Source organism: Choloepus didactylus, chromosome 1 (genome assembly GCF_015220235.1).
Source record: "Choloepus didactylus isolate mChoDid1 chromosome 1, mChoDid1.pri, whole genome shotgun sequence".
NCBI classification, from domain to species: domain Eukaryota; kingdom Metazoa; phylum Chordata; class Mammalia; order Pilosa; family Megalonychidae; genus Choloepus; species Choloepus didactylus.
In genome coordinates, this window is record NC_051307.1 from 124,660,121 (window position 1) to 124,686,052 (window position 25,932).

The following is a 25,932-nucleotide window of genomic DNA, read 5'->3' on the forward strand; positions in this document are numbered from 1 at the left end:
TATACATACTTATTTTTAACAGAATGACACTTGTATCTCAGTGATATATTAACTATAGCCCTTTGAATTTATTCAAGAACATTTTTGGTTTCTATTGAGGAAACCAAGAACCAAGGAACCTGCCCTTTGCAAACTATATGACTTTTAGGCTATAAAATGTTTTTTAAAGATCTGAGAAATAGATAACTAGCTAATAGGTTTTTTGTTTGTTTCTTGCTAATGGTTTTTGCCTCAGTCTGCAAACAAATTTAATAATAGTATTCATTACTTTGCTTTTAAATCCACAAATGATTCTTGGAACCTGTAATCAGAATTTAAAATGAACATAACACCATTGTATTTAAATGGGCATGATGGTATGGTGAACTGGCCTTACTCAAGAGAGTAAATTATGCAGAGTTTTTGTCTTTGACACTCCACCTATGTCAGTTTCCCATTTTGTTTCCTGTCCTTCCTTAGTGCTGTCCCCTCCTCCCTCTCTTTTTATGGCTCTGTAGATTGTCCTGCATTACCTGTTAGGCATCTTTTAGGAAAGGATTTCATACAACAGTTATTTACTTTAAGGCATAAAGGACTAAAAGGCATCAAGTAGAACCTCTTTCTAGAGGAGATTGAGAGGAAAGAATGAATCTCTAGTTTTGAACATTCAGGCCTAATTTAGCTGTTAGGAGAGAGAAAACATTTTGGCTAATAAGAGGACTTTCCCAGCATCCTTTAAACTCATCCGTACCACTTCATCTAACTTTACATAGAGAATTAACCGATTATATATTGCTTGATGAAACATAGATTAGGAATAAACAAATGTCACAGCATGTCCTCTAAACAGAATATTGTCCAAATTAAAAAGCAAATTGAAACTAATAAATACCAATGGGTGGAAAGAGTATTTACCCTGTAAAGCAATTATCTCTGAGGTTGGAGATTAAGTATGTTTCCCCCATCTTTTTTTATTGCTTTTAAAAAATAATGGAAAGCATTTTAAAACAAAAATTGATGGGCTAAACACTAAAAGGTAATTCTTATTTCTGCTGAAAGTTTATAGCAACGCTTCTGAAGTGGAAAAAGCTTCTTAATCAGACCAGCTGTAAGGTTAAGCCTAAATTAACTCAATACTGAAACCAACTATCAGTTTAGTTGATTCAGTCAAACATTCCTTGGAAAACAATAAGGAAGCCTCGTTTTCTGGCACTGTATAAACCTTCAAAACTCACTTTTTGGTAACCCAAGCAGATGGATATATTATGAACACTGTGAACTTGATGTCAGTTCTCCAGGTGGTATTTTTGGTTATGTATTATATAATTGAGCCACGTGCAGGCCTGCATTCCCCGAATATTTTCCACTTTATTGAATGCTATATGGTTATATTATATCTTAAACAAATGAACAATCATTTCTTGATATGTGTGTATCAGTATGTTCTGTATCCTTTATGTAAAATGTTGAGAGTAGAAGGCAAAAAGAGGAAAAAACAAAGGCTGGCATGTAAAGGATGAAAAGAACCCAGACGGCTGAGCAAAGTCCATGGGATAAAATTCTCAGAGAATTGGGAAAGTCTCACCAATGACTGATTATTTCCATGTTTATAAAAGCAATGCATATTTGCTTTGCGACAGCCAAGTGCCTTTTCTTCCCCCCTTTCTATCACCGGTTAGCTGATAGCTGATCATTTGATGGATATGGATTCTCTGCTAGATTACAAGAAGGAAAGAAAGGAAAATTTCACTTGCTTTGCTATCTTTTTTTTCCCCTAAGCACCGTCTACTCGTAAAATATGCTTAAACGTCTACTATGCCGTTGGAGTTAGGGAACAGAAAGAAGATTCAATGAATAGACCGATCTTTTGACACTAGATTTAGGGTTTATGATTTGACAAACAGCATATCAGAATATATGTCCTAAAAGGGTGAGCTTTCATGGATTGCTGCAGATGGCCACTGATATACCTGAGATCCTGATTCAATTCAATGGTCACTGCAGTTTTCGATATCTCACTTTTTTTTTTTTTGATATTTCACTCTTAATTAACTCTTTTATTAACATCTCAACTTCTGTAACAGACAATTATATATTGTAAATAAAGATGGGCCTTATCTTGTGACTCCACACGCCTGTGCTCTCCTGGCACCTTTTGTTTACAGAGATATCGCCATATATGCCCAAATAAAACAGCATTTCCAATTCCACTGACTCATAGGGCAGGAACAATAAATTCATGTGCCGATACGAATATGTTTGTAGGGAGGAAGCTCAGGAAGAGAAAAAATGTGGGAAAGATCTTTCTAGTTTATCAAGATGTGAGAACAGGCACTGCACTTTTACACACACACTCACGTACCCAGTCCACACAATCACTGGGTTATAATATAGTTGAAATACACAAAGGTTTTAATTGGTACTCAAATGTAGAGTCTTTGTTTCAAAGAGAAAGAAAACATGGAAAAAGAAAGAGTATTTTCATGCTTGGTCATATCCGGTTTTAAATTATTTTTTCTTATGGAAAGTTTCAAACATGCATATAACTAGAGAGGGTGATACAACAAACCCCTCACTCAGCTTCAATAATTATCACAAAAGATCAATCTTTTCTTGTTTTACCCCATTGGAATTATTTTGAAGCAAATCCCAGATATTATATCATTTTATTCATAAATAGATAAATAGCTAAGTATGTATCTCTGGGAAGTAAGGATTCTTTCAAAACATGAGCTCAATATGATGCTTTACAAAATAATAATTCCTTATTATTATCAAATATTCAGTCAGTGTTCAAATCCCCCCAGTTATCTCATAGTGTTTACAGATTTTTTTTGTATGAATTAATATCAAAATAGACACATTGCAATTTGTTGACACATTTTATATCTCTTTTAATCTATAGTCCCCTGGTCTGATTGTCTGTCTCTCTGTGTTTTCCTTTCTCTCTTACTGCAATTTTTTAACAGAAGAGACTGAGTTGCTTTTCCTGTATCATTACCTGCAGTCTATATTCTGTTCATTATATATCCCCTTGGTTTTGTTTAACATCTTTCTCTATCCCCTGCATTTTCTGTACTCTAGTAGTTACATCCTAAGCCCCAGTCAGACTTAGGTCCAGTGTTTTAGCAAGAATATCTCATTAATGGTGTCATTTGTTTCCATCAAGAGGTACATCATGGGTTGTGGTGATTCATTAATTCTTAAGAGACTCTAAAATGGTTGTATTATAATTCTATCATTCTTTCATCATTTATTATCTGGATTAATGCTGTATGGAAAAACTTCCCCTTGTTGTTTATGTGTTTACCCTGAGGTACAGTCCATGGAGGAAAGGCAGGGCATGTGCATGAGTTTTTCCCTTTGTCAGTTTTCAAAATGATGCTTTGACTTCCCAGTATCTTCCAAGGGTGACCAATGAGGCTCTGTTTGTGTGTTTTTGAATACCATTATTATTAAAAGACATTATTCTTATTGATGCTTAAATTGCCCCACCTTTGGCCAGTGAGAGCCTCTTCAAGTTGGCACCCTAATTCTTTTGGCACGATTTATAGCTTTTTTGTGCATGGCCTATCTTGTGTATTTCTTGCTTCAGATCTGAAGTCAGCTATTTCTTCAAGAAGCTCTGGTTACTTTAGTGGGAGGTAGTATTTTAGTGTGTTTTGAGTGTGTGTATTCAGTCAACCAATGTGTTATAAACATCTTAGGACTTTCATAGTAATCTATTAACTATAATATTTGCTATTTGTTACATTCATGCAAATTTCGCTTGCAATTTGTAGAAAAGGGAGGGAAACATTTGAGAAGGAAAAATATTCTAAGCTGTAAAACATAAAGGAACTATGCTTGTGAGAAACTTCTATCCATATTTTTATTTTGAGATGCTTCAATAGTGAATTCACTTAAAATATTATACACTTCCCCCCCCAATTCATAGGCACATATATTCAATATATATAAATAATAATATGTGATATGTACATATATGTCTCCATGTATTTATCTCTCCATCTGTCCTTCTCTCCATCCCGGCATTATATTGGGAAGTTGCTTGTTGAATAGTTGGCATGCAGCTCACTTTACCATATGGTGACTTGGATAAAAACAAAAGGTCTCTTTTGAATCTAGAGGATATGTACATTAGACAGAACGCCTGTTTACATGTTCTTAAACATTTTCTTAACATTTCTGTTTGAGTGTTTGTATTTGAATCAAATGAGTATTAGTAATAAGTGTTGCTGTTAGAGTTGAGAAGGGAATCCAGAACTGGACAAGTAGCTCATTGTTTACCATGCCCCTAGTTTGGCACATAATCCCTGTTAGCTGTATCAGACCCATTTTCTAATGACACGGGCATGTCTCTGTGTTGGTGAGAGACAGTCTAGGAAACAAAAAATGTGCTGTTGTCTGTCGCAAGCCTGTTTCTTCTCTCCCCTCCTTCTCATCTCAGCTCTTTTCTTACTTCTCTGGTTGCCAGTTGGATTAGTAATAAAATGACTTTCTGTTTATGAATGCGTTCTTTGTCACCATGTCTCATTAAATCAATTGTTCTCTTAACAGCCTGGAGAAACACATGTTGTCACATACTGAAGAGAGGGAATACAAGTGTGATCAGTGTCCCAAGGCGTTTAACTGGAAGTCCAACTTAATTCGCCACCAGATGTCACATGACAGTGGAAAGCACTATGAATGTGAAAACTGTGCCAAGGTACAGTGAATTTGTAGGCTATTTGGTCTCCCACTGTCATCTTGCTCTCTCTTAATCCATCATTTGCTGTGATATATAAAAACAATCCCTGAGAGGGGAAACTATAAATATCTTGAGAAAAGTAGACTGAGTGTTGTATGCTAAAAGGCATTAGTACAGTGTATGAAAACACTTAGTAAGTATCCTTTTATTTTTGTAAGGGAGGAAGTGAGGCTTAATGGTGAGTTCCAGAACTAGGTGTCAGACATCTTTGGTAAATTCCTGGTTCCGCTACTGACTTGCCAGTATGGGGTTGTTTTATAGCCTTATGGAGAAAGAGAATTTTATCCAATACACATTACTGATTTCTTTAAATACCAATTTGTGAGGAAGCCAGAGAAAGTTTCTGAATGCTTATTCAGAAAGAATGGGAGACTCCTGTTTGCAGGTTTTTCCATGCAAGTCCCCTCCATAAGTCATGGCTTGGTCGTTCTAATTAGAAAAGGCACAATCTTTGCCTTAGTGACTGGTACTGAACAACTAAGGGTGAAATGAAAGCAATCCACTTAGACCAGAACTGTGAAAGATGGAAACTATAATTCACCTCTTTTTATTTTCATGTGCCTCAATTAAGAAAAAGGTTGTATGGGTGTCATTAAAATGGCTTTCTACTTCCAAAAGTTTTTTTTTTTTTTTTTTAAATAGCATTTTACTACCTTTTTCATTCCAGTGGGAATTGTGACATTCGAAATTATCTTTCGAGGCAGTTTTGTTCCCAGGTGTGTAGGTCATTTTTCTAATTTTTTAGTACAATGTCCACGTCTTTAGCCAAAGGAATGATTTTAGCTTACTGTTAATTTACTGAAACACAGTGTTAGAATTTAACCCTCAGGGAACCTCCTTAAAATAGGTTTGGGGTCAAAATCCCTCACGATTTGTACATAACATATCTTTGCTTAAAGGGTGGAAACAGCACACTAGGTTTCATACAGTCATGGCATGCATTTTTAAATTCAATCCAGTCACTCTAAATGGGATCAAAAAGGCCTTTAACATGGTCAAATAATGCTGTTCTTTATTTTGTTCAGCTGATACTAAGGGACACTCTGGGCTAAGAATGGAGAGTTGAATACTTTATAGTCCTTATCCTAGAGGGGCACGTACTTTTGGTCTATGGGGAAAATAAATAAACAAAAACAAAATGAATAAACCAGATTTCTTATTCCTGGTCTTCTTTATTGTGTCCTTGAATTAAGTTTCTTGATTAATCAGTACTCATTTCCTAGCAGGTTTTCACGGACCCTAGCAACCTTCAGCGACACATTCGCTCTCAGCATGTCGGTGCCCGGGCCCACGCTTGCCCGGAGTGTGGCAAAACTTTTGCCACTTCATCAGGCCTCAAACAACACAAGCACATCCACAGCAGTGTGAAACCTTTTATCTGTAAGTTTTTTTTTTTTTTTTTTTAAACACTCCAGCCCTCCTTCCTGCATCTGTCTCTCCTCCAAAAAAGCACTGTGATCAGGAGAGTGGCGGTTAAGGGGGTCGCCGCATTCGCTGTTTATGGTCCATCCAGTAGGGCTATTTTCTATTACACGAAAATCTTTTATAACCAGATCCATGGTGTTTGTCTATGATCCCTGGGGTGTTTTCTTTTAAATGCAATCAATGACAGGTAGAGAAAAGAGAAGTTGTTAAATAATGAAAGGGGAGCCTCCCCAGGTTGTAAGATTTAATAGAGACAACCAGATTTGTCTCACACTGTAAATGTTCATGGCTTTGTAAAAAGGCAAATAGCAGATACCACTAAACAAGATGAAGTGATAAAAACCTGCTCTGGATCAGAAAGAGCTGGAAGAACCCCACTTGGCAAGTAGGCTTATGGCTGTGTGTGTGTGTGTGCATGTGCGTACACGTGTGTGGATATAGAGAGGTATGAAATGCTCTTTAGTCTACCTGTTGTTACTGATCACAGGCTTCAGACTGGTAGTTCTCCAGTACTTGAAAAGCAGAACATTTTCACTTTGATGCTGGGCACACACTGCTTCTCTTACTTGGCGCTACAGCAAATTTTCAGACTGTATGTCTTCCAAAGACATCCAATCTGACCATCTCCTTAGGATGTCCCTGTACAGGGCACTTAAGTAACACACTTGAAATAAAGTAAACTTCAGCCCTCCTTTGCTACTTCTTCCATCCACCATTCCTGTACTAGGTATTGTGCTTCAATATTTCATAAGAAGATCATTTGTTCTCAGTCCATTGAGGCAACAACTCGGCTTCTTACAATCCATGGCTTTGCAGTGCATGTACACACAATGACACACTGTGTGCATTACTAACTTAAGGACTGATTTTGGATCCAGATATGCATAGAAATGGTTGAAGCATATTCAGAAGTTGGGAAAACTTCTAACTTGGGAACCCCTTGCAAAACAATTTTTCTGACAAATAGCTGAGAGTTTGTAGGATGTATGTGAGACACTACTACAGAAACTGATTGGGAAAAAAAAAAAAAAACAACTAACTTTTAGTGCCAACATGGGGATGATGCTGGAGATTAACCCTCCTTCTCTTTGCATTGACACAGCCCTCTCTTGTGCTTCAAGCACCAAGAGAGCTTTTCTTTCCCTATTTAGCCTATACCAGAGTCTTATTTTGCTCCTATGTTCTCCTGTTCCCTGGGTGGGATGCTGAGGAAAGCAGATAAACAAAAGGGTGCTCTGGAGTCACGGGAAATAAATGTACAATAGAAATTCTAAATTTCTTGTCTCAAGAAGGTCTTCCTGGCTTTAGATTGCAATGGCATAAAAATGTAGTTGGAAGTGCTGTGAGCATACAGTATTAAGTTGTTCATTTATTTCAGATTTCTAAAAAATAAATTTTGATCAGTTTTTAATGTTTTGGCGGGAAAAACCAGTGGAATAGACCCCCATGAATCATTAGTACTCATAAATGCTTTCTCTATTATTTAAAAGAAAAGTCAGAAAATATAGATTCCTATATCTAAGATTCTGGGATCTGGAATGTTAATTGTGTTATAATCAAGTGGTCCACTTTAGAGAGCTATAAGTTATCCCCTCCCAATCAGACTGAATAAACTATTGCCCATGAATATATTTTCAGTAATTATTGGTAAATTTAAATAGCAGATGCCATTCTTCAAATATAAAATCTGACAGGGAACCGTGGAGCAATTATGAATACTAGCCATGTAATTTCAGAAGAAAAGAGTTTAAGAATCAGGATTGGTGTGGGGAATTTGGAGTGGAGGCAGTTCACCTAGAGTTGATATCTGTTGCTCACCAGGCCACACACCACGATTTACCCCCGCTGGTGTGTTTATGGCAACTGTCTCTTATTTCAGTGTACCGCCAAGCTTGAGCCCAAAGTTACCAGCACTAAGGTAATTACTAACTGCCTTTACAGAACTCTCCAGACTTCCCAAATAGAAACCACATGCTCTAATAGGCTAAATATATTCAAAATACCTCTTAATTTACTTAATAAGTAGAAAAATGCAACTTTAACTGCTGGCTAATTCCTTATTACTGAGAAAATTACAGTACAGTATAGACTTCAACATCAATTGAACCAGCTTACCTGGAGGCCTTGTGGTTTGTGGTAGGCCAGACCTTCAAGTGATGAAAATAAAGCCTCTGCTAAAGGAAACATCCCGGGGTCTAGGTTCTTGAGACCAGACGCAGATGCCGCTCATCCGTTTAATAATAGTGGACAATGAGGAAAGCAGAACATACCTCCTATTATTCCAATATAGAGAAGCTACTGATCATCTTACATCCATTTAGCTGTAAAATTTTAAGAATGTTTTTCATGGAAGTAAGTGGAGAAAGCAGCATTTATTTTACAATAGATGTCAAGCCTTTCAAAAACTTATGGGTTGGCTGACTACCCATCAAGCCATTTTCTCAATTCCTTTTAAGGTCCAGAAAGAGAAGAGGTGTTGCTTTCTTACTGAGTGTATTTTTATAATTCCAACAATATTTTATTTGCTATTTCTTGTTATTCTTCATAGTTGGATTAGTTTAGTATAATTAGTGAAAGTCTGATACTTCTACTCTGTCCATCTATAATTTTAATTAGCATATCAAAGTATTTAAATAGTTTGTGTATTTATTGTGTATAATTAAATAGTATGTATTTTAAGGCAGACTCTGATCAATATATTCCAGTAGAATAATCTGAAAAGAAATCACCCACACTTTCTCTTCCCATTAAAATGCTTGTGACGGCCCCTGCAATGTCACGAGTCTTCCCACAATTGAAGACCCCTTTAATATCACCAAGCATATTGGTATATGTAGCAACACATTTTAACCTTTATCAGTAAAAGAAATAGATATGCAATTCCTTGGTACTCTCTGTTTAGAGGTGTATGGAATCATCCAAGTTCTGGATGAGTTTTGCTTGACTGAAGGTTTATGAAATTTCCTTTGCATGTGGGTTTTATTTGTTGTTGTGTTTTGTTTTAATTGTCTTGACCCAGGAACTTGATCGTTCTCCTTCGCAAAAAAGCAGTAAATGTTGCATTTTATATTCAATTTAATCCCTTGAAATAAATATGTTTCAACAATTACCAACAAGGCAAATCATGCATAAATGTGTGCAGAACTTTAAAGTAAGCTCACGCTTAAAGTGGACTCATCCTCACTACAGTAAAATAAAACATGAGGCTTAGGAAACTGATACTGTAATCCTCCTGGGCTGTGAAGTGAGTGGAATTCTTTTACCTAGGAAAAGAGTGCTTAAGGGTCATGGGTTTTGGTCTTAAAATGTACTTAGATATGTTCACACGTATATGAGGAGGAAGGCATTATAGTTTATTGGCAGATTTCTTGGTGAAGAGGAATAGTTCACAGTCACACCCACTGCTGTGTCCTTTCTGGAACAGAGCAGTCAAAGCACTCTCCCCTGCTTACCATACTTGGCTGTAACATAGAAGTCAAGCCCTGAGATAATCGGTGAAGATATGACAGAAAGTGGACATGTTTCCCAAGGACGGGGGTTTCATAAGTGCAGGAAGGTTAGCACAGCCACTGGTGTGAGGGGAAGTCAGAGGACGTGATCATAGTTCATGGGAACCAGCAATGCAGGATGGGCTACATTCAATTTAGTTTCCTTTGCAGGCTTAAAATAGAGCCATTGTAAATTATGTCAGTCTTTCTCAAATCATGAAAATGATTGTTCAAAATGTCTCAGAATACACAATGTGCATTGTTGTATGGCTTTGATGTGTGAATGATGAGAGCATATGATATAATACAAATTAAATAATAGTAAAGCAGTCACAGGTCTTTTCCCCAAGGGGAGAAGGAATAAAGGTGAAGTTTCTGGTTGAGGGCAAAGGCTATTGTATTTGGTTTTGATGCTTTCAGCGTAGAATTATTTAAATGGTCTAAAGTTTTAAAGGGGTTCCTGTTATGTTTCATGCTTCATACCTTTGAAGGTTCAAGATTTTATTAGCATAGCAATTGGGTGGGGAATCATTGCATGTTGGAATTTGACCCTTCCATAAATATTTAAATACACAAATATTATGCAAAATATTATGCAATGGGGATGACAAATATTTATATATATAGATATCTCTCTATATGGAATCTTTGTGCTGCCACAAGACATTTGTCAGGTTGGATGCCTTGCTTTGGAATCTAGTGAAACGGGGTTTTCTGTGTTTGGAGCACCTAGACTGGTGCCTCCAACATCTCTTTCTGGCTTCTAATTGAAATTTTGGGTAAACCAATTGTGATACTTGCTAAATTCAGAAGCAATTGCCATAAAGCCTGAGATTCTTTTTTGTTGTTTGCACACAGGTGAGGTCTGCCATAAATCCTATACTCAGTTTTCAAACCTTTGTCGTCATAAGCGCATGCATGCTGATTGCAGAACCCAAATCAAGTGCAAAGACTGTGGACAAATGTTCAGCACTACGTCTTCCTTAAATAAACACAGGAGGTTTTGTGAGGGCAAGAACCATTTTGCGGCAGGTGGATTTTTTGGCCAAGGCATTTCACTTCCTGGAACCCCAGCTATGGATAAAACGTCCATGGTTAATATGAGTCATGCCAACCCGGGCCTTGCTGACTATTTTGGTGCCAATAGGCATCCTGCTGGTCTTACCTTTCCAACAGCTCCTGGATTTTCTTTTAGCTTCCCTGGTCTGTTTCCTTCCGGCTTGTACCACAGGCCTCCTTTGATACCTGCTAGTTCTCCTGTTAAAGGACTATCAAGTACTGAACAGACAAACAAAAGTCAAAGTCCCCTCATGACACATCCTCAGATACTGCCAGCTACACAGGATATTTTGAAGGCACTATCTAAACACCCACCTATAGGGGACAATAAGCCAGTGGAGCTCCAGCCCGAGAGGTCCTCTGAAGAGAGGCCCCTTGAGAAAATCAGTGACCAGTCAGAGAGTAGTGACCTTGATGATGTCAGTACACCAAGTGGCAGTGACCTGGAAACAACCTCGGGCTCTGATCTGGAAAGTGACATTGAAAGTGATAAAGAAAAATTTAAAGAAAATGGTAAAATGTTCAAAGACAAAGTAAGCCCTCTTCAGAATCTGGCTTCAATAAATAATAAGAAAGAATACAGCAATCATTCCATTTTTTCACCATCTTTAGAGGAGCAAACTGCCGTGTCAGGAGCTGTCAATGATTCTATAAAGGCTATTGCTTCTATTGCTGAAAAATACTTTGGTTCAACAGGACTGGTGGGGCTGCAAGACAAAAAAGTTGGAGCTTTACCTTACCCTTCCATGTTTCCCCTCCCATTTTTTCCAGCATTCTCTCAATCAATGTACCCATTTCCTGATAGAGACTTGAGATCGTTACCTTTGAAAATGGAACCCCAGTCACCAAGTGAAGTAAAGAAACTGCATAAGGGAAGCTCTGAGTCTCCCTTTGATCTCACCACTAAGCGAAAGGACGAGAAGTCCTTGACTCCAGTGCCCTCCAAGCCTCCACTGACACCCACCACAAGCCAAGACCAGCCCCTGGATCTAAGCATGGGCAGTAGGAGTAGAGCCAGTGGGACCAAGCTGACCGAGCCTCGAAAGAACCACGTGTTTGGGGAAAAGAAAGGCGGCCACGTCGACCCCAGACCAGCGTCAGATGGTTCCTTGCAGCATGCTAGACCCACTCCTTTCTTTATGGACCCTATTTACAGGTAAGGGTAGATGAGAGACAGTTGAATGGGAATGTGTGGACACAAGGCAGTTTTTATGCTATAAAGTTACAGTTTTAGTGAATAATTTTATTGTTATTTTAAAAGAGTGAATTTGGTTGATCTCGTGGATTCATTGTTTATTCAGAAAGTCGGTTCATTAGGTTTGGACTTATTTTTAGGTGTCTCTGAAGTTGCGGGTTGAAAAAGGCCCACAGATTTTCTTTCCCCTTGACAATAAATTTATTTTTAACCACATTTTTTTTTTTTTTTTTGGAGTGGAAAATATGGCAAAGTCATATTTAAAGCAAGTTGTCGAGTGGCAGAAGAATGAGCCTCCCAGAGGATTAATGCAAATATGTGTGGGTATTTAAATGGGTCAGGTTATTTGGAATAAGATGGGGCGTATAATAGCAAGAGTCTACCCTCTGTTAACCCACTACACATCTCTAACAAGTACTGGTCGTATTCTGTTTCTAAATAAATCTCTTAAGGGCCCCAAGTAAATGAAATATTAACCACAAAAAATGTTTTGTATATAATGTGAGAGATCAGCTTAAAAAACATGTTTCCACTTAATGAGGGAATCTAACATTCATTATCCATTTTCCATTGATGCATCCAGAATTTCTTTGGGCAAAACTTACATGTTGCAACAATAAAGCCTCTTCGATAGAATTCTATAATACTCACTTGACCATTCAGAATGGTCTAATTCTTAAAGAATAGTTTCCTTTTAAGGGTATAAATAACAATTATGTTTATTGCATATTTTAAGAATTACCAAGCATTTTCACTTTTACTTTCTCATTCAAGTCTTTAACACTGTCAAGAATTAATGGAATGCATGAATGCTTTTTTATTGGACATATGTAAGATGGTAGTATTTGCAAATTTTGATTCCAATTCTCTTTTTTGAAGAAACGATTTTGCATTATTTTTTTTAATCAGCAATATTTATTGAGTTCCTATTACTTAACAAGTACTAGAGCTGCAATTTTTTTTTTTTTTTTTTTTACTTAAAAGTCTTCTTCTTCTACCTATCTCTCTATAATTAACAGTGTGATGACTTACCCCATGTATGACAAAGGGAATGAAAAAGGACAATACAAAAATATCTCACAGCCATGTTTGGGTGTAGATCGTATGCTGCACGTTTTAAGTATGGTTGTATCTCCAATTCAGTGATGTATCTCAGTACTTTGTGAAGATAATTTTTCATACTTTCTTTCTGAGACCCTCCCAATGCAATTGGTTTTCCTTCTATACGTAGCAGTCTCATATAATCTCCCAATGTTTTGCTCACTTATTCTAGTTTCCATCTTCCCCCTGGTGTTTCAGTCTCAATTAGGGCCCTACGCCTGTCATTTTACCAAATTCTTGAAAGACCAAAACCCAAGTTTTGAAATCAGACTTGGATTGAAATCTCAGCTTTCCCACATCCTAGACTTTTGTTTTCATCCATAAAATGGATATAATATCTACGACTTCAATAAGTGAAATACTGTATGCAGAACACAGCGTATATAAAATTTCAAGAATCGGTAGCTGTTTTTATTAATTTTGGTGCTATTTTTAAAGTGCCCTTTTTATACAGTTTTCAACAATGTGGTAAAAGAAACTAATTTACCTTACAATGTCATTTGCCTATGCACTTAATAGAAAATAGAATGACAAACATTTTGAAAGTAGAAGAAAGGACATACAGACAAGTTTTATACAACTCTTCCCAACTTCAAAAAAATTCCTCATCCACTACTTAACCACCTCCTTGTGAACTTCCATGTTTATCAGCAATGGTATCCAAAGGAAGAAGCGCAGACCTCAAAAAGTGTGGCTATCTATGTATATAATTTGGTTGGAAATCCCCCTTTTATTGTGAGAAAATATTGAGGAAATATAATGAATATTGGGGGGAACAGCTTGGTAGAAAATGGTTCGATTTTTCAGAATTATTCCTGTCCTCATGATTTCAAAACCAGCTAGCATTCTTGTTTACGTTTGAAATGGAAAGGTAAATAATTTGTGACAAATGTTTCCAATTTAGTGACTTCTCATTTTTCATATTTCCTTACTGTTATTACTAGCAATACAATAGGATTTTTCCATCTAAAATATGACCTTCTCTCTTTAAACACCTAGGCGTTTTGTGTGTATTCTTTAAGAAATGAACAGACTTTTAAAAATCTTTTTATTAGTGTGTTTCTCAGAAACCTACCATTTGCTTTCTTGTTAGCTGTTTTAAATGTCGGTTATTATGTGGTGATTGATACATGAGACTGATTCATCTCCAGCAAATCTATGTTTAACCTTTCAGAGTAGAGAAAAGAAAGCTAACTGACCCACTTGAAGCTTTAAAAGAGAAATACTTGAGACCTTCTCCTGGATTCTTGTTTCACCCTCAAGTAAGTATTTTGAATTTGAGACTCCGAGCTTGTAAACTAACTTGTTGATCCTGAAAAGCAGGTGCAATGAAATGAAAGAAATCTTGAGAACATTAGGATTTCCTATGACGCTGATGTGCAACAACACAGGAAATTCTAGGAGAATTAAAACCCAAGCTTTTTAAAGAAAAAATTAATTAATATATGTGTAAAGTGACATGGTTTGGGTGTTAAATTATTGTGTGCTGCTAACTGCTCATTGAGGCACAATGCAGTTTGGATTGAGCAAACTTCAGTTATGTAAATGAATATGGGAGTTGTCTTTTGTGTTTAAAGGTTACTGATAGTAAGAAACAGATCATACTGTGACTTGCCCCAAACTCTTGAAGGTCGTGTTCTTTTAGTGCTTAGATAAAAACAGGAAATGAGTCTACCTGACAAGTTGTTACCATAGAGGGTGAAGGAATTTATCTAGAGACCACCGGGCATTCCAGCAAAGTTCTGTAATTGCACAAGAATTCACCACTTTGCACAGACCTATTTGCTGAATGAAGCTTGGTTGATTTATCAAAATATATATAGTTTCTCACTGCAAGGCAAATACAAAGCAGTATTGTCTAATTGATTCATCTCTATGTTTCTTAACACATTGGTCAATTTTTTTAAACTGGCTTACATATCCACCAACATGTGGAAAATTGTATTGAAAAAGCAAATATATAAACATCTTGAATATGTTTTTTGATTTATATATTTATTTGCTTAAAGGATACAAGGTCTGGTCTTTATATATAGTAAGCAAAATTTCGATTAAAATTCTTGAAAAGTTTAGACTAATTTGTTCTCCTGCAATTTGTTCAAACAAAAATGCTTTCTTAATAAAATCTGTGAAGTTCTGTGAAAGCTGTCTTATAGACAGTTACAAGGTAATTAAATTAAATCATCTTGAGATATGATTCTTTTTTTTTCCACTTTGTTATTCTTTCTTTGCTTTTTCAAGTACTTTCGAAAGGTTCTGAACAACTGAGTATGAGAGCTGAAACGTCATCTCCCAAGTAGAAGACTCTACCATTGCTTGAAAACTCTCACTCTATTGCAATTGTATGCCTACTTCAAACTGAGAGAACATATGTTTTAGTATTAAAGCTTTTAAAAATGTTCCAGGTAGTATTAATTTTGTATCCGAAGGCTAAGGAAGGCTGCCATTTACATAATTATTTTATGGAAAAGAAGTAAGTTCTAAAATGGTAAATGTTTATCAGGTACTTGTATTTTATATTTGGGCTGGTTCTAAATTGCTCTTGTAGGTTTCACAGACTAATAAATCTGAACATAATATATATTTTGCATCAGATACTGCATAGAAATGTACATCTCTTTGAATATCTACCTTTTTGAATACAACTAAATGCTTATAATGATATAAGATTTTTTATATTTTATTACAGTAATTAAGTTGTTTTCATATTCATTAGTCTTTAAAGTCTGGTAGTTAACTACTTCAAAATTAAGGACTATGGGTCCATAGTATAGTGGAAAAAAAGTAGAATGGGATTCAGTGACTTTGAACTCTGTTTACCTGGCCCTTAGTTTCCTTATCTGCAAAATGAGGGAGTTGGTTATAGGGTCTCTAGCAACTCTGATACTCAAAGACCACGACTAAGCAAGTAAATTTACTGGTGCATCAGTTGAGCTATTTTGTCTACCAAAATAGCTGTATGTGCATGCAGCTGTTATAAATACAGTGTGTATGTATATATATATATATATATATATATATATATATATATATATATATTTTTTTTTTTTTTACAAAATACTATGAGAGAAAAATATGCTCTATTTTAATCTTCGCAAAGTTAATGGTAGGGTTACAAAAGATGATGCACATGCCCGGTGCCTGGAACGCAGCAATCATTCCCTCAGAACTTGGCATATTTGTCTGTGGGAGCCTAGTGGCAGAGTGCATTTCCTTCCCACACCAGGATGTTGTGTCCTGATGGCAGGAACTGCCCATTGTGGAATACTGATATTAGGACAAGACTTGAGAGTGAAAATCAGAATTTAAAGCCGGGTTTGCTGTGAATACTGACTGATCAGCATGGACTCCTGCCATTCTAGAGCTGGATTCTGGAGGCCCTTGCTGGATGGTGGGGCAACCTGATGGGTCTTCGGGGCTGGCGGGGAGACCAGGGCAGCAGGGGAGCATTCAGGATGCTAGGGGCAGAGGCTGTTTCCCTACTACTACAGAAATATTTTATTATTTTTGTAGCCATCATGGCTGTTTTAGAGTATAATTGCTATATATCACTGGGATAACCGGCAGCATAAGACAATTGCCTGGGAGAAGTTCAGGTTGTCCTGCCTTTTTATCCAGCCTCAAACCAAACAGTCTCTTCTCTCAGAAATTCACCTCCAGTATTTAGAAGGTACAACAGAATTTGTTTTTCTCTCTGGAGGTCTATCAATTCCATTCTACCTTAAGATGCACTTTAAATAAACAGAAAAAAAAAGAAAAAAAAAAAAAAAACTGGCCAGGATTTAGGACCAGAAGTACTTGCTTACCTACTTACTAGCAAAAGTGCTTAGGTTTCAAGCAAGGTAGTTAATCTCTCTGAGCCTCAGTTTCTCAGTCAGTAAAATGGGGATAGCCCTCCCAGCCTCACAGAGTAGTTGTAAGGATCAGTGTTTATGTACATAACATGTTTAGCATTGAGCTTGGCATGTGATAGGACATAAGTGAGGAAAAGCTATTATTATTACTGTATGCAGAAGCTTTACATTTTGAATATAAAGAATTGCCAGGAAAATCTCCTCCTCCCACCCCAGAGCCCATTTCCTTTGGCAGGCCTCTACCATGTGTCTAGCAGTACTTGGAAAGATACTTACTGAGTTCTTGGCACAGCCTCACTGGACAGCAATAAGGGTGGCATAGAGCAAGAAGCTGAAACAAGGAATTGCTCGGCTCCCAGGGCCTGCTGTGATTTCATAGCTGAATAAGAGCTTGGATAAAACCATTCATTGCTTTACTTTCTATTTAAAGTATTTTGGAGCAAATCACATGGTACCTCTGAGCTTGTATATCTCCGTCTTCAAAATTAGAATACCTGCTCTATTTCTCATGGTTATCATCCTAATAAAATGGAAATCCTATATGCTCATTGCTTTAGGGGAAACAGATAAGTAAATAAATGTTTGGTGGTTGCAGTCTCTGGGCAAGCATGATTCAACATTTTTTTTTATATATTTTCATTCTACCCAGCACATCCCTTTCCAGCCTACAATCCTTAGCCAATTAGAGGTGAACACCTCAATAAATGGTTATTAAATTGTATTGAAAGATTATTAGGCCATCCTACTGTCTTAATGTATATATTCTTAAATCTCTATCAAAATATTTACAAGATACAGGAACACATACATCCAAAGTAAAAGATAAATGCTGAGTTTTAATCATTTTTAGGACCTAATTACTCTCTTAGTTCAGTTCTCAAAGAAGTACATTTCTTCTATTAGGCCACTAGAAGACAAATTTAGCCTTCTGTTGTCATCCTATAAATAAGTTAGCGTACTATAGGACAGACATAAGCACTGTAGAGGCTCTTCCTGGATTATGTGGTTTAAAATTATTTGCAATACCTTACCTGAGATTATAACTTTGAAAAGAAGATGAAGGCCACATTTGGTAAGATGAAGTGAATTTTATTACTGTGTGATCTCCAGAATATCCATTTCACTGATTTCTATTTTGGATTCTTTGCATTCACATTGATAGCTCATTTGAACTTCCATAGAAATCATTTGGCAAGTACACTTATTGTAAAACTGGCTATTGTTCCTTAGTTTGATTTTTCTATACTTTTAATATTATGTTTGGTCATTTATAAATGTTATTTCCAAATGCCTGGCTTTGTGTACATCTGCAACAAAGTCTCCCTTTTATTTACATTTCTGTCCTTCATTCATTCATGTTTTCTTTCTTTTAAAGTTTCTGGCTATCCTGTTACTACTTTCCAAGGGACTGAGAATAAGTGACAGTCTTTTCCCAAGTTATCATTTATCTATTGATGTGAAGATCACTTAAGTCTTTTGTCCTTCATCTTCTGTTTTGTATTCACCATGTGTTTCTTATTGTTGGATTTATTCTGTTATAAACATTTCATCCTTTAAAACCAATGCATCTTCCTTATTAAAGATACCAAAACTCCCAAGAGCAAGATATATCTCCTTTAACCTGACAAGATGTTGGGTTATGAACATAATAATGTTATTAACATTATAAAAATGCAAAAGACTGGATTTTTGTGAGAAATTAAAGGAAATCACTTAATTTTTAGTCATTGAAGTAAAATTGAGGAATATTGTTTTGCAGGGAATAATAAATAAAAAGTAAGCATCTACTTTGATAATTAAGATTTGGTAGCAGGTATCATTTAAGTTTCTTGAAGAAAAAGAATATTCTGGTTTATAACCTTGATTCTAACATTTAATTTAAATATATAGAGGAAACTCAGCAGTGTTATGAAAATATTTAATTTTCACTTCCAAAAGTTTTACTCAAGGTACAATTAAATGACAAACAAAAATTACTAAATTTGTATAGATGCTAATTTCTCAAAGGATAGATTGCCATAAAGATACCGACACAGAAGTAATTTTTTGTTTTTGTTTCAATTTTGCTCCCAGTTCCAACTGCCTGATCAGAGAACTTGGGTAAGTTTCCTACTTATGTTTTTGGCTAAAATAATGTAGCATTAAAAAGAAAACAATTTATACTCTAAAAAGCTGTACCAACATAAAGAATTCTGAGCCCCTCTTCCCTAAATGATACGGCTTGAGTAGATAGTTTTCCAGCCTTGTTAAGCTGCATAATACTTTCGTTTATAATTGGGCATGTAGCATGCTACAAATTGTTTACAGAAAGGAGTTTATTGTATAAATCTGACCCATTCCACATAATTATATCTTGATGTGGAACCCGTTCTGGGCACCTGGGAGCATGTTGTGAAAAGAGGCTTCGACATGGGTTACTAAGTGGAAACAGCCATTATTTGGGGGAGGCTGTATCAGCATGTTAAAGATGCTTTTGATAAAGCCTTCTAAAGGATAAAACCTGAACTTATGTGTAGGCACAAGCTGACATCGGAATTCATATCCATATATCCCAGGGCAGAAATTGGTTCTGGCTATTTGGAGAAGTAAGACTAAATGTTTAAAAATCCATATCTAACTAGTGAATGGATCTCTTAACATCAGGTTTCACTTCCTCCAGTTTCAGTTGCTATTTCCAGATACAGTCAATTGTCAGTTAACGATACTAGGGGACAGCTTTTGATTTTTATTGGAGAAGACACCCAGGAAACAAAGAATACTATTTACTTTTCACCCCCAAATAAACCTTGGGTCAATGGGAATAAAATATGTCACAAAATTTCTTTTAAGCATATGTGCTTTTACTTCTCTTCATAATCTTCTTCATTCAAAACTGTGCTAATTTCTAGGGAATTACTAGAACTTGGGGATATAGCTCAGCATTCTTAAGTCTTATTAAAGTTATGTAAAATTATTTTCAGTTGAAGTGCTTTAGCACTTCCCTACTTCCTCTGATGTTAGCTTTTCTCTTCCAGAAATCCCTCCATTTTACCTCTTTTGTGGAATATGTGATGAATTGTGATTTTTCTTGTTCTGGTAGACCTCAATGAATTAAGTTCATTTATTTCAAAAGTATTTCAGGAGAGAAATTGAGAAAGACAAACACTCAGATACTACCTTAGGCAAATTGTGTAGTAAATGGATTGTTCTTTGATTTTTTCTGACCTACATTTCTTGCGTCCCTCTTGAGTATCATGCCTTATGAGCCTCATCCTTTCTAGGGTGCTTATTACCTGACAGTAGCTAATGTCGATAGCTGCTTGAAGCTTATGATGTTACCCTTCCTGCGTAAATGACCAGTGGTTCTACCAACTTACCAAGCCAATTCAGGTTTTACGTTAGATTCCCTTTCCTTATAATACAGCAGCCTAGCCACTGCCATTGCAGCAAATTGTATACATGCCCATTCTGTTAAATCACAGGTTTTTCAGAGCTGTAATTTATGTTTGTATTGCAAAACATAGATATTAATGGGAAGTAATAAAGTATATGTATTTAATTTTTAGTGCTGAATGTAATACATGGAATGAGATAACCATAAGATATGAATATTTACTTCTCCTCAAAATGACCATGATTTTGAGCTTTCTCAAGATTACCAAGAGAATAAATATAGAAAACTAGCAAATCTACAAACTTTCCCATCATAAGTTATTTATGAAAGGTTATTTTGTGATAAACGGTTGTGTAACCTAATTGGTGGAACATTAGGTCTCATAATTCATGGTGCCATTGGACATATCATTTCATATAATCAGGTTATCACTCTAGTAGTTTTAATGAGAAATTTCTTTAGTCATCAGTTATTGGCTGCCAGATAATAAATGTTAAGCTAAATGCTTAGGACTCAGCTGATGATATCTTGCTTGCAGAAATGTTTTTAAAAATACTTACTTTAGTTGCCTAGAGAGATAGCTACATTTTTTTTTTCAGTAGGAACTAGGGGATTGTGTCTAAATATTAGCTTGCGTCAGTATAAAGTTAATAGCCTCTTGGGGACCGGAAGGGGAGTGAAATGACTTCCTCTTTCAGACATCTGGCTGCAGATACCATCGACAATTATTATATATAAATAAAAATTACTATTCCATAGAAAAAAAGTTGTCATTTACTGATCTGAGATTAGCCCATGACATTAATGGATCACATGGAAATGCATTTCTAAAATATATGACCTAACTTTTCCCCCATTATTTCCCATTCTCAGCAAAATTTCTTATCCATAGTAGTATATATTGCCCTCTTCACTGGATTTTTAGTAACCTAAAAAAAAAAAAAAAAAAAAGCTAGATTTCATTCCTTTTATCCTAATTTATCTTGATTTTATAATATCAAGTCAAATTTTAAAATGAATGTTAAAACATACTACTTCTCTTATAAAATTTATGTTACCTTTTGAGGATCAGCATATGATTCAGTCCAGATTGCAAAGCAATGTGAGCTTTTGACTCATATGGTAGATACAGCTCATCTTAAACCAAGAAGTTAATCTAAGATAGAGACAGTGGCTGATGATGGGTCCAACATTGTTAAGCTACCCCAACTGGCAGATGTCTACGTTGCTTGTATCTGCCCTAACAGGGAAACTTATTCTTTCCAGCTGAGGCAAAGTGCTAGGAGAGCAAATCTTATGGAGATGAAAGGAAGGATTTAATGATAGCTTTTATGTTGCTTCAGTGGTTTCTGGCTGGCCTGAAAGTGTATGTGTGTGTGTGGAGGGGTGTGTTAATAGCTACCTTCAGCTCACTTCCCACCTTCCTCTTCTCCACTCCAGTATAATTCTCTTTTCGTTTGACACCAGAAGCCAAAGAGAGGGGTGGCTTACAGAAGAGGCACTTGGGTAACCCTTATTCTTTTTCCTGTTATCTTTAAGAACGTTGTTATTTAGTCATCAAGTCCATAATATATTTTCTCATTTCTTGATGGTTTCCCCAAATCGAAACAGTTTGAGGTAAAGTAATCACAGTGATCATTCTTCAAAAGGAGCTATTAGCAGCTACTAAAGCAAGACACATTTCTCCACAGCCAATTGCTCTTAAATAACTTGAAGGACTTGTAGTTTATATATGCTAGAGATGAAAGTCGAGAATAATAATAGTCATGAGTAAGCTATTTTCCATATAAAAGGAAAAGTGTTTCTATAAGATGTATTACCGCAGGAATCTGAGTGTGTCAGCAGGGTGGACGTTCAAATGATTTAAAACCACTAGATAATGAAGCTTTACTCAAATTTTAAATGTACATAAATAAAACATTTATAATCATCATCCATGCACTTACTATTCTTCCCAATAAATATATGCAGTCATGACCCTTACCCTTGCTTGTTACTGCTAATCAGCTTAAAGGCCAGAGTTCATTTTTCACTCAAACAATTTATTCCATGGTGGGTAGAATAGCAAAATGGTTTTCTGCAAGGAACAATTAGAGGAATAACTGCAAATAAAATAGGATCATAAAATATTTCTGGATTGATTTTTAATAAATAAAACCCAAAGTATATGAAAATGCTAATGCTCTAGCTAGAGGGGGATAATGACTCTATTCTGTAGAGACAGATTTCCTCCAACCTCTCTGAGCAGCCGCATCATTCCATGTCTCTGCCCTGTGATCAGTAGATGTCAAAATCCTTCATAGTGACAAATGTGCTGTCCACTTGAATCTGTGGAGAATGTTTTAGCAGCTGAGTGATTATGAATCAAACCCTTGAGCTTATAGCCCCTACTGCCTCCCAATGCGTTCACATTTGTCGTCTGACAAGTAAATGTATCTTGACTTTCCTCTGAGATTTTTTTCCAACGTGCTTGATGAAAGACATTTGGCAAATTGGCAGTGGTACCCTGTACGTTGCAATTTGTAGCTAGCATTAGGAGTCCGGGCATGAAAGGAGAGGGCAGGCTCCAGGCTAAAGGGAGAAGAAAGAGAGCTAAGTAGAACATGAATAGTCATTTGAAGAATCAAGCATACAGTATTCCCTTTGTAAGCAGAGAGTCCTGTTTGGGACACTCTAAAATTTTACTCTATTTTAAGAAGCTGATGACATTCTGTCCAGCTGTGTGTCCACAGAATACATTTTTATTTTTTTCTTTTAACTGGGAAATGTTGCCTTTTATTTTTACTTTGAGCACCGTATATTAGACTTCCGTCTTTGTCCTGCTGTCTCAATCAGCAAGAGTTAGCATGTTGGGTCAACCAGTTGCTGGAATTTGGGATGGTTATGATCATTCCTTGCATGGAGTCTTCTGGTCTACCACCCCAGCTCACTGAGAAACATCCTGTGTGCATACAAAGTGCAAACACATTTTAACAGTTTTTTTTGAGCTCTCCAATGGCATAGTGCCCTGAAAGCCAAATACATAATGGATGAGTTAATTTAACAAGATAGCCTGAAACTTACTTTTTTGACTTAAATATTCAGTAGTAAGAAGCTTTCAAATAAAATGTGAGCACTGAGGAAAACCAACATTTGGGGAATGCCAAAGGAAAGGGGAAGTCACTTCATAACTGTGGACATTAAGGATCGAGCTAACTTTTCAAAGTAAATGCCACTCTGTTATTGTCACTCTTTCACATACATGTGCAGGTAGGGTGACACTTGGAGATTATAAACAAAATAAATTGTGTTGTTAGAGGGGAAGAACTAGGCAGGATATATTTTCTTCAAGAATATTTCTGTAGAGTGTAGTTACACTAACTGTTCTTTTCTTATAATGAACATGCTAAGTTATGGTGTATGAAGCTATAATACTATAGGTTTTATGAATGGTCATTTCAACTCAATCTGTTTAGAAAAAAAATAATTCATCAAAATTCTTTAAGAGCCCACATGAAAATTTAGTATATCCAGATCTGCATACAGTTTTAGGTAATACACTTCTTGCACATTCAATTGTTTTCTTTCTTAACATAAACTATAACTTTGGGACGCCATACTCTTTCACACAGAGTTCTTTTCATGGGATTCCATGGTTCCGTTTTCATCAGCTAGGGAAGCATAGATGACCTTTCTCTATGATTTCCAGTTTACTGTTGTCCGTAACAGAATAATGATGCTTTCACTTAATTTAATAAAAATGTAATTTGGCTTTCATTATCTCTCCAGTGTATTTCATTGCTCAATTGTGTATCAGATTGTTATGAAATAGTCTAACTATTCTAACTTGGGAAAAAGTTCATCTAGCATTTTATAAATTTTCTACCGCCACTGTTTTTTTTCAAAATCAATAATTTATCTGGTTGTTTGTTTAATATTGGAACACCACCACCTTCTTCTATAATCCATTGCATTCGGCAGATTTGATGCTTTCCTTTAGATGATGTTCTTGGTTTGCCAGAGATGATATCATAAGAAAATCTCTTAGCCCCTTCATGGTCTTGTACTTTTACCTTTCAGATGTCAGCTATTGAAAACATGGCGGAGAAACTGGAGAGCTTCAGTGCCCTGAAACCTGAGGCTAGTGAGCTTCTACAGTCAGTCCCCTCCATGTTCAACTTCAGAGCGCCTCCCAGTGCCCTGCCAGAGAACCTCCTGCGGAAGGGAAAGGAACGCTATACCTGCAGGTAACTGCAAAGTTAATTATGGCCGGCTTTCCAAACATTCCCTCTCTGATTTCAAAAGGCTCTGCTGTTTGTTTTGGGAATTATTCTTGATTAGATGATTAACAGTAACCATGATAGATCACAGGCACTTCAAAGTACTCTTTAGTTAATGAAATATAAAAATAGTGGTTTTAAAAAATTATTATTAAATGAGAAATTTTGCACAGGCCATTCAGTTTTGATAAATGATGCTGGAAACAATCCAAATACTATCTAGTTGTTTCAATTCCTCATCACTTTGATATTTATGAATTTTATTTCACAGTTAATTATTTTTGTCCAAGGATATCATACTACTGTCCTCAAACGTACATTTATCCATTGTCATGGCACTGAAGAATAAGGGCAATAAATGAAGGATAGCTATGGTCGATAGGTGAAGAAAGCTAGTGAATAAGTATCTTGTTTCTCGTCAGTAGTACAGTAAAACTTGTTTTATCTTTTGTTTTTTTTTTTTTTTTTTTTTGGTTTTGGGGTTTTACAAATTGTGCTTATAATTTCTGAATTGTTTTCAGAATTTATGGCATCTGACTCAGGCATATCATTTTATCTGCTCTTTGGAAAACATGTCACTTTCTTTCCAGAAAAGCTTTTATGGGAACATACCTTGATGGATGAGGTCTCAGAATCTTGTCTGATCTGATACCACTCAATGTACAGACAGTTGTCACTGGGGCTGACATGTAAAATGAGTTGAAACATTTGAAATCTGTTTACATCAACCCAGAATCACAAAGTCATGTCATTTTTTTTATGCCCTAGCTGGTTTAGTTTTTGTGAATGTACAGATACCAAGTTAAGAAAACAGGAGTATGGGGGTCATCAAAACTAGTCTATTTTCATAAATTGCTTGCTTATGCACAGGCAAACTCAACCAGATATCATAAGGCAGTCTTTGTAGAGTTATTTATATCCATAGCATGGCTTTCTTGCAAATTTTATTTGCATGTGAGTTCCATGCAGTATTAATTAAACCAGGAAAAAGCATCTGGCTTCTTATGTGGCTCAAGTGAAATAAAGTCAACTTTGCTGACTTTCCCTTATAAACATCTTTTCATAATAGATACTGTGGCAAGATATTTCCGAGATCTGCAAACCTAACACGGCACTTGAGAACCCACACAGGAGAGCAGCCTTACAGGTTTGAAAATGATTTTTACTAAATTATCTTGATAAATATTGTAATAATTAAAGTGAACTTGTGGAAATAATTTTAAAGGAGACTAGTTTTGTACATGTATAAATGTATGACTGTTCATTTTTGAGCCAAGGAAAACTAACTAATGGCTTGCATAAGAATGAGAAGATTCCTAGCTTCTCTAATCATTGCTTCCTACACCTTATTCAGGCTTCCTAATCTGAATTTAAAAGTTCTATTCAAATGAATAGCTTAATATTCTGTCACTGGGTGCCCTGGGTATTAACACAGGGAGTGATGGAGTC

At 36.1% G+C, this 25,932-nt stretch overlaps 1 protein-coding gene across 11 annotated transcripts in view; it reads left to right on the forward strand.

The window, feature by feature from the left end:
* The window catches only part of MECOM (MDS1 and EVI1 complex locus), a 556,962-nt gene that overhangs the window by 514,562 nt on the left and 16,468 nt on the right, over window positions 1–25,932 (forward strand). For 7 of the 11 annotated variants that reach the window (XM_037841185.1, XM_037841190.1, XM_037841158.1 and 4 more), the window contains 7 exons: window positions 4,540–4,687; window positions 5,953–6,109; window positions 10,501–11,857; window positions 14,172–14,259; window positions 18,925–18,951; window positions 24,284–24,450; window positions 25,553–25,630. In XM_037841185.1, the coding sequence (XP_037697113.1) occupies window positions 4,540–4,687; window positions 5,953–6,109; window positions 10,501–11,857; window positions 14,172–14,259; window positions 18,925–18,951; window positions 24,284–24,450; window positions 25,553–25,630 (2,022 nt within the window). The remainder of the gene's footprint in view (window positions 1–4,539; window positions 4,688–5,952; window positions 6,110–10,500; window positions 11,858–14,171; window positions 14,260–18,924; window positions 18,952–24,283; window positions 24,451–25,552; window positions 25,631–25,932) is intronic. The other 4 variants (XM_037841164.1, XM_037841171.1, XM_037841179.1 and 1 more) reach the window with 4 other exon arrangements.